This window comes from Triticum aestivum, chromosome 1B, assembly GCF_018294505.1.
Source record: "Triticum aestivum cultivar Chinese Spring chromosome 1B, IWGSC CS RefSeq v2.1, whole genome shotgun sequence".
NCBI lineage: Eukaryota > Viridiplantae > Streptophyta > Magnoliopsida > Poales > Poaceae > Triticum > Triticum aestivum.
Genome location: NC_057795.1, coordinates 422,752,622 through 422,762,096, shown reverse-complemented (window position 1 = coordinate 422,762,096; position 9,475 = coordinate 422,752,622). Strand labels below are relative to the sequence as shown.

The window sequence follows — 9,475 nt, the reverse complement described above, 5'->3', positions numbered from 1 at the left end:
GGTTTCTAAATACGTCTCCAACCATATGACTGATGGCCGTGTCAAGAAAGTATCCGAAAAATCTTTATTCAGCGCTGATTTTTGGTCTAGTACTCGTTACCAAGCCCGCTACAGCCAGTACACTCACATTTTATTAACACAGTACAGAGGCAGGGGCTCATAATACATACACGTAACTTTTTCTCTCATTAAAAGCACATCGCGGGAAATTCAGGACTTAAATTCTGATAGGCCGGGATACCACTGTTTCTCTGAACATCCAACCACGTTCGCATTACACTCACATTGTTATACGGTAAAATAATGTATAAGAAGGAAGTCCATCGGCAAACGAAACGGCAAGATCCAAGCGCGAAGCAGCAGAGGAGAAGGACTAGACACGACCCGGCCAGTACTATTACTACTGCTGCCTCGCCTCTGGCCTGCTCTGCCCTGCCATCATTGTCTCCACGGCACACAAGAGAGAGAAAGAGAGAAAAGAAGAAGAAGACGCGCTCTCTCCGCTACGAATTACCCGCGGCCCGGCAGTTGTGTGATCGTGTCCCCTTCCCCCTCCCCCCAACCTCTTTTGTCATCCTCCCGTTACTACACCGCCTCCATTACTCGGCGGGACACTCAAGGACAAGGAGTCAGCCAAGCCAAGGAGTGAGTGATGCAGTCATCTCGCCCTCCACCGCACGCCAAGCCGCCGAGGTCAGCCCCGGGCCACGCGCGCTCCCGCTCCCAGCTCGCGCAGGTGCGCCCAGATCCCGCCCAGGATTTCGAGTTCCGCTTCGACTTCCTGCCCGACGCCTTCCGCTTCGACATGGACGCCGGCGCCAAGCCGGCGGCACCCGCGGCCGCCAAGGACAAGGAGGAGGTCCTTGTTGCGTTCGACAAGGTGAGGCTCAGCATTGCGTCCAGCGAGGGCGACGACGACGACGATGACGGGGCGCCGCCGAGGAGCTCCTTCTCCGGGGCCAGCCACCCGCCGGAGCCGGTCGACGAGATGGACCCCGTGCTCGTGGCCGTGGACCACGGGCGGGGCGACAAGAAGGCGCCGCCGCCGCCAGCCAAGCCGGTCATCGTGTGGGACGCGTCCCCGCCGGTGAGCGGCGCCGCGAGCCCGCACAGCAGCATGGGCGACAGCTCCTCCGGCGGCGGGGCGGTCACGGCCACCTGCACCAGCATGGCGCCCAGCTGCACCGTCACCAGCCGGAGCGCCAAGACCAGCGTCAGCAGCAGCGCGGCCAGCGACTGGAGCAACGGCACCGCCGGCGCCGGCGGGAGCGGCGGCGTGGGCGGGAAGCCCCACAAGGGGGGCGACCCTAGGTGGAAGGCGGTCCTGGCGGCGCGCGCGCGGGACGGGCCCCTCGGGATGGGTGACTTCCGGCTGCTCCGGCGGCTCGGCTGCGGCGACATCGGCACGGTGTACCTCTCCGAGCTCAGCAAGGGCGGCGGCGGCGGCGGCGGCGCGGCCAGGGCGCCGTGGTTCGCCATGAAGGTGATGGACAAGGCGTCGCTGGAGAGCCGCCGGAAGCTGAGCCGCGCGGAGACGGAGCGTGAGATCCTGCAGCTGCTGGACCACCCCTTCCTCCCCACCCTCTACGCCCACTTCGAGACCGACAAGTTCGCCTGCCTCGTCATGGAGTTCTGCCCCGGCGGCGACCTCCACGCCCTCCGCCAGCGCCAGTCCGGCAAGCTCTTCCCGGAGCACGCCGCAAGGTACAGTTTCGATGCATTTTTGCAGCTAATCTGTGGAACAATTCGCGTTCCAAGCATGGGATATGACTCTCTTTCGCTCGTTCGCTCAGGTTCTATGCCGCCGAGGTGCTCCTTGCGCTGGAGTACCTGCACATGCTCGGGGTGGTGTACCGGGACCTGAAGCCGGAGAACGTGCTCGTCAGGGACGACGGCCACGTCATGCTCTCCGACTTCGACCTCTCCCTCCGCTGCGACGCCTCGACGACGCTGGTCCGGCCGACGCTGCCCTGCAGCGCCTCCGGCCCCAACGGCGGCGCCTGCATCCAGCCCACGTGCTTCATGCCCAAGCTCTTCGGCGGCCGGAGCAAGAAGAGCGCCTCCGCGGCCTCCAGATCGAAGAGCGGCGAGCAGCAGCAGCAGCAGGGCGCCATGCCGGAGCTCGTGGTGGAGCCGACCGGCGCGCGGTCGATGTCGTTCGTGGGCACGCACGAGTACCTGGCGCCGGAGATCATCAAGGGGGAGGGCCACGGCAGCGCGGTGGACTGGTGGACGTTCGGCGTGTTCCTGCACGAGCTCATGTACGGCAAGACGCCGTTCAAGGGGCAGACGAACCGGGCCACGCTGTTCAACGTCGTCGGCCAGCAGCTCCGGTTCCCGGAGGGCGGCCCGCCGACGAGCGGCGCCAGCAAGGACCTCATCAGGGGCCTGCTGGCCAAGGAGCCCCAGGGCCGGCTCGGCGTGAAGAGGGGAGCGGCCGAGATCAAGCAGCACCCCTTCTTCGAGGGCGTCAACTGGGCGCTCATCCGGTGCAGCACGCCGCCCGGCGTGCCCAGGCCCGTCGAGCCCATGGCCGTCGCAGCAATGCCGGCGAAGTCGGCATCCATGGACAGGGTGGAGACGAATTACAACAGCAGCAAGAGGGTGCCAGCAGGGCCAGGGGCAGACCATGTGGAGTCTGGAGGGAAATTCCTCGACTTTGAGTTCTTTTAGTTAGGGAATTTGAGTTTGTAGCCTAAAAAATTGCCGTGGTCTGAGCCTAAAAAATTGAAAATGTATCTCTTGTGTTTTTAACCTTAGAAATACTTGCTGTGGTCTGAGCTGCAGCTGTAGCTCCGTAGTGTCAGTATTTGGCAATGACATACATGACCAGTTTTATTGAATCTTGTAGCTTTCCTGAGCTTGTATAACATGTTAATCAGGCCTCGTGCCAAACATGGGGATTTTCAAGTGAAATTCATGCATTCCAAAGAATGCCAGATATTATTTCATGCAATGCTATATTTTGCAAATTATTAAAAAAAGGACAAATCAAGTGCTAGTTGCCCCACGGCAAATTCTTATATGATTTTTATTGAAAATAGTAGGTAGGTTGTGGGTTCGATGTTCACCAGGAAAACCCACTGCTTGTATACCTGAATACAAGCTATGGGGCAAAAAACCTGGTACAACCCTATTACAGAAAACGTAGTAGTCTCGTAAGTTCAAGCAACACCCAATTCTTCTTCAGAGAAAAGCTTAAAGCAGTTCTCAGCTCGGTGCCGAGGCTTCGACACCATCAAACGTCTTGCTTGATCTCACAGCATCCTGCAATGACTGTGGCCGAAGTCCTGAAACCAAAAAGGTTGGTAGATTAATTAAAGGTACAGCGCATACATGAATGGTGCAATGATAATGCAGCCATGGTGCTTGACAGTGCTCGGATTCCTTACCGACAGATCACTCCAGGTTCAGGAGGGGTTCTAAAGGTTGGGATTACTTCTTCTGGCGCAGGCTCCTTGATCCGATCCAACCTTGCAGCACTTCCTGCTTCCCTTTCTCTGCATTCCTTCACCAGATTCCATGGGAGGTTAGCACGTTGCGCCTGCTGGCGGCGTTGGCCTGTCTCCTTGCTCCTACGTCCTCCATGTTGTCTCGCCTCCCCCTTGGACAAATCCAGTTCAGTTTCTTCTCCAACAAGAAGCAACCCAAGCAGAGTGCGTTGCAGTTGCAACGGTACCAAAGTATCAACCGTGGTGCCTGTATCACAGGTAGTAGTAGGACCCTACAGACTTTTGTTCTTTGTCTTTCGTAGAGTCCAGCTTGTTTATCCGTGGCCTATAGTTGGTCGGGTCTCTTCTAAATGTGATGTCAAGTTGCTGCCACAAGACAATGTTGACCAAAAGAAAGAAAAATTAGTGGATGAAAACACCAACTGAAGTTTTTTTATTCTGAAACGGAGGTAGCCACCGATTACACTATGTAAAGATAAAGGAACAAATAGGTCAAATTCAGAGTTGAAGTTAGGAAATAAGAAACCAACTTGAGCTCGTACTGTTATTATAACTTTTGTTGACAACTCTGGGTAGCTGCACTTACCGATAAGAATTTATTCATCCCAGATAGTAAAGTCTGAGGTGCATTAGCAGTACAGTCTACAGAAGGCCGTCCCTCGTAAACAATAACCTTATCAGCTAAGTAGGTTGCCATGATGAAGTCATGCTCAACAACAAATGCGGTTTTCTTTGCATGAAGGATGAATCTTTTGATAACCTTTGAGGCAACAATGCGCTGCTCTGAATCAAGAGATGCACTTGGTTCATCAATCAGATAAATATCTGCAGGCTGAAGAACAACTTCAAAGTTAGGATCCACAAGCTGATAGTATTTACATTCTTAGTCTGAACAAACACAAGCATATGTTTGACAGGATTGTGGAACATGCATATAGTAAACGATTTTAAACAACACAGTAACAAAAGCAAAAGGAAGAATAATATTAAGTACATAAAATACCCAAAAGGCAGACTCAGGCAAAGAGCAGTAGATACTGATAGTAGGACATATATTAAGTACATATGGTATCTATAAACAATTTTACATAATACAGTAACAAAAACAAAAGGCAAAAAGGATAGTAAGTATTAAATATGCAAAAATAATCATCCCTGAAGTCCTGAATCTTTTGAACACCACAGAACACAGAAACAATATATATGTTATTCTCTAAAAGAAAATTTATTTTATAAAGCTATTAAACAAAAGTTCAGGCAAAAGAAGGAAATACCTTTCCAAGGCAAAGACATAATGCCACTCTTTGGCGTTCTCCACCCGATAAATTTGTAACTACCCGGTCCATGAGTTGCTCAATTTGTAGTGGTTTAATGACATCAGACCTAAATTGAGGATGAGCACATGATTCTGGTATTTTCTGATGAAGCAATTGACTCACTGTACCCTGGAATTTTGTTTCAAGCTGCTGAGGCTTGTCGGACACATAAAATTTAGGAATTTCAATCTCAGCTCCTTCCACAGTATCTGGCTGCAGCCGCCCAGCCTGTACAGTCATAACAAACAATGAATACAAGATACCAGATGTCTAATCTATTGGATGCAAATAGATTACTTCTTTTATCCAGATTAACTATGCATAACTTAAGGAATCTTGTAAAACTTGTAAAATCAGAAGACATCCAGTGCATCATCATCACAAGGACTAGTAAAACCTTAATTTTGATAAAATGCACACTTTCCAGGAAGCTGACAGTAATAGAAGACATTTTTGACTTAGAAATGTAGAAAAGAAAGTACAATGCATCAAACTGAAATCAGAATCTCAACTAACAGCAAACTCAATTGTATCCTTCACGTTTCCATCAGCACCAAATTCACGTTAGCGAAAAAACAGTAAATTTTGGCACGGGTCATTTTTATACAAAACTTAGTGCTGATATGGCACTCTAGAACCAGAATCATCGCATGCTTATAGTACTACTAGTAGACAGTATGTATTGCCAGCACCAAATTCACATTAGCGAAAAAACAGTAAATTTTGACACGGGTCATTTTTATACAACCCTTAGTGCTGATATGGCACTCTAGAACCAGAATCATTGCATGCTTATAGTACTACTAGTAGACAGTATGTATTGCCTTTGGAATTTAAACATTACTAGGAAACTCGCTGTAGTTTTCAGAAGAGGTAGAGAAAACATTTCACAGCACCAGACACCATTACTTATTGCAACCTTGATATGAATCCTCATGGTAAATGCCATGAGGAAAAAAATTGATTTATACAATTTATAGTTCGACTGTTTTGTATTCATTCCAAGACTCTCAATTACTTGAATGATAAAAATGTTGACAGAGAGATCAGAGATGGGAGGTGGTGAGGAAGGAGTGGAGATAGACATACCAGCATTTTGATGAACGTAGTTTTCCCTGTCCCGTTCTCACCCAGCATCACAACAATCTGAGAATCTGTGAATTCACCTTCCATGACAGTGAGCTTGAAATTTCCAATTGTTTTGCTCATGGTAGGGTACTTGTATCGCTGGTATGTCTCAATCTCTTCAGCATTTTCCTGGGCTTCAACAATCTGAAAGCCGGCACTAACATAAGAACAAACTTCATCCTGAAAAGGGTTCTCAAATCATGTGTGCATATGTTAGCTTACCTTAAATGTAAGTGCTTCATCTCGAAACCGAAGATTTTCTGTTGGAACAAATCCAGCCAGGAAAACATTGATACCTTCTCGGACTGAAAATGGCAGCGTAACTACACCAAATGCTCCTGGTTTCCCATATGAACAGCAAATAAAATCGGACATGTAATCCAAGACACTCAAATCATGTTCCACAACGATCACATAGCTGAAAACAAAACCAGAACGTGAGCAGCTGATACTGAATTTCTAAAAGCTTATATTTCAGAGTATTGGAAGATAATCATGGTAACAAATATGCATTACCTGTTTGCTCTAAGCAAGGACCTAATGACTTGTGCAGCTTTAAGCCTCTGCTTGACATCGAGGTAAACTGATGGTTCGTCAAACATGTAAATGTCTGCACTTTGTGCAGCAGTGCCTGCTATGGCAAATCTCTGCAGCTCACCACCTGAAAGATCTTCTACATTCCGGTCCAGAACTTGGTTCAATTCAAGGTCAATGCACAATTGAGCTTTAACACCCCTCTGGTCTAACTTGTCAAGTAGTTGACCGACATTCCCTTGAACTGCTTTCGGAATGCTTTCAACATCTTGACGCTTTATGATTGCCTAGAGAAGTAGAGTGGGATCAGAAATGTTCAATAGTGAAAACAACAGCACAAATCGTATACTGAAACAGGCTGTCATAATATGCCATAATATGTGTCATGAAGTAACTAAGAGCACAGTAACAGCTCCAGGACCTCAACAATATTAGACTATGTACACTCCTATGGCTGAATGTATAGGTGGAAGAGAACATTGCTACTAGCCTACTTCGATTGAATATTTAGGTGTACTGAAGATGCTTTATAACAATGCATATGATGGTACAGAACAGAAAAACAACACAGCAAGTGTGCTGTGATTGTAAAGAGGACATCAAGATCTTCCTATATGTGTCTCGGTGTCTGAACGACATATAATGAGTAAAAAGCACCTTGAGATTATCCTCCAATAGACGCGTAAAATAATTCTGAAGTTCAGACCCCCGGAAGTATGTAAGGATTTCCTGCCAGTCAGGCGGATTCTGCAAAACAAAAGAAGATAGAAAGCTAAATAACAATCGCTTGTGCAGTTCATAGAAGAAGGACAAAACAAAACAAACTTTTTATCCCAAAAGAAAACTAAGGTGGTAGCAACACATGAAAAAAAAACAAGGTAGGAAATAGGGATTATACATTGAATTTTCCCAAATTAGGTTTCAACTTGCCACATAACACCTTAAGTGCAGTCGACTTTCCAATCCCATTGGCTCCAACAAGGCCCAAAACCTGGCCAGGTCTTGGAACAGGCAACCTGTAAGCGCTAGATCATCAGTAATAATTCTGGATAAGGGCAGCTTCAAGCATAACAGATGACAGCAGCCTTTCGAGCAAATTACCTGTGCAATTTGAAGGTGTTTGCGCCGTAGCGATGGGTGGTATCTTTATCCAGATCTTTTGGGAGGTTGATGATCTGAATGGCACCAAATGGGCATTTCTGAAGCAAAGGTTTGCAGACAGCACAAGTGCATGAGAAGACAATTATACTTACACAGTACATACACATAGGAACCCCACATTTTAACAGCCACTCCCTCCGTCCCATAATATAAGAACGTTTTTTCAATCTAACATAGCTTTAAAAACGTTCTTATGGGATGGAAAAAGAGTACATTGATAAAGCCTAATTACAAGGCATGTACCTTGACGCAAATACCACAACCAATGCACAGCTCTTCAGAGATGAACGCGGTCTTGGACGCCGGAGTAACTTCAATGCAATGCTTCCCTGCACAGGAAACCATCATCTCATGACGTTGTCATAACAATCCAGTTGAAGGCAGTAGAGGACTTTCTAAGCATGCTGAAGAGAAGCGTAAAATTGGTGCACATCACATATACTCCCTCCGTTCCTAAATATTTGCAACTACATACGGAGCAAAATGAGTGAACCTACACTCTAAAATATGTCTATATGCATTTGTATGTGGTAGTCCATTTGAAATATCTAAAAAGACAAATATTTAGGAACATAGGGAGTAATAATCATGTCGAAACAACTATTACTAGCACGCAGTAGCACAAGCCGCCTCCTGCGCCGGCCTGAGCAGGAGGAAGGTACGGAAGGGAAGATGCCCCGACGCCGGTGGGGTCGATCGTGGGGAATTCGATTCCCGAGCCGCCGGGGCGTAAACAAGTTGATTACAGTCAGCAAATTGAGAGCTCATAGAAATCGAGGCTGTGCGCAACGAGCACGGGAAGGAGCGCATCAATCAGCGCCGGCCAAATCGAGACCACGACGCGAAGGGCAGATTTAGGGCTTTACACGAGAGAGAGTACAGGATGATGGGTCCTCACCGGTCTTGACGACGGGGCAGCTCTTCCTGCACTCCTGCCGGCACTTCTTGGGCTTGCACCTATCCTCGTTGATGATCGCGATTCGCGCCGCCATCTGGGATCGCGGTGGAGAGCCCTGGCGGCAGCGGCGGCGACGTTCGACCGAGTTGGGGACGTATGCGGAGGCGGTCAGACTTTTCTGGCTTTAAGACCAGCTTCTGAAACAAGCACAAGAGTTTTACACGCGTGATCAGAGTCCGTTCAACAGACGCCTCTCCTCTTACCCACGACTTTGGCAAATCCGGCCGCTCAAACGTCCGGAACACGTCCGCGCGAACTGACCGAACACCCATCAAATATTGTGTCGCATATTTATATACCGTAAATTTTGATCTCAAATCCATACAATTCATGCACGTCCATCATACGTACAAATTGTTTGAAGGCCAAAATTCAAAACAAAGCAAAGCAAAGTAAATCATAGTTTAACAAATCGGACATGGCAAAATGAAAACAATGTCCGAGCGTGACGGATGGCCTCGGATCACTGACGGGGCGTGATACGGGACGCCTCGAAAACGATCTTTCACGATGTCAAAGAACTCACAAGGAGCAGCAACAAACTCACTCGAAATTTGTTTCAACAAACTTTGTTACTCTCAAGTGGCAAGAACAAGAGGAAACACTCTCAGATAAATTGCAGCGGATAACTAGCTTGGTTTACAAGGATGCAACCCAAACTATGAAGCTTGTGAACCTATGAAGAATCACAAGAGGGAACCACAAGGATCCTATATGAATTGAGGACAGGCCCTCCAATCCACACACACGAGCTAACACTCAACAATACTAGTGCTCACAGCACAACACAACCTCACTGGCTGTCTACAAACATAAACTCAGAAATCTCATCCCCCTCATATGGAACAGCTGGGGAGTATTTATACTAGAAGCACCCACTAGTTAGGTGTGAAAACAACTCAAAAAGAAGGGTAAATTCGTGAGCC

At 48.0% G+C, this 9,475-nt stretch overlaps 2 protein-coding genes across 3 annotated transcripts; one reads left to right on the top strand and one right to left on the bottom strand.

Moving 5' to 3' along the window:
* Positions 1-344: 344 nt before the first annotated feature.
* On the top strand, positions 345-2,956 carry LOC123128417 (serine/threonine-protein kinase D6PKL1). Its single transcript, XM_044548416.1, has 2 exons — positions 345-1,704; positions 1,794-2,956. Exons 1-2 carry the CDS (start codon positions 653-655, stop codon positions 2,671-2,673), a joined length of 1,932 nt encoding a protein of 643 aa, XP_044404351.1. The 5' UTR covers positions 345-652; the 3' UTR covers positions 2,674-2,956.
* Positions 2,957-2,996: 40 nt separating this feature from the next.
* On the bottom strand, positions 2,997-8,715 carry LOC123128424 (ABC transporter E family member 2). Of its 2 annotated transcripts, none has more exons than XR_006463117.1 (12): positions 8,490-8,714; positions 7,835-7,920; positions 7,532-7,629; positions 7,329-7,446; positions 7,088-7,177; positions 6,413-6,717; positions 6,119-6,314; positions 5,858-6,040; positions 4,727-4,996; positions 4,039-4,284; positions 3,393-3,818; positions 2,997-3,290 (listed from the first exon to the last, which is right to left on the bottom strand). XR_006463117.1 is itself a non-coding variant. In XM_044548427.1 (12 exons), exons 1-12 carry the CDS (start codon positions 8,581-8,583, stop codon positions 3,239-3,241), a joined length of 1,854 nt encoding a protein of 617 aa, XP_044404362.1. In that variant the 5' UTR covers positions 8,584-8,715; the 3' UTR covers positions 2,997-3,238. The 2 variants fall into 2 exon arrangements, 1 of the variants encoding a protein (XP_044404362.1); XM_044548427.1 differs by having other exon boundaries at positions 3,393-3,508; positions 8,490-8,715.
* Between the last annotated feature and the right edge of the window lie 760 nt (positions 8,716-9,475).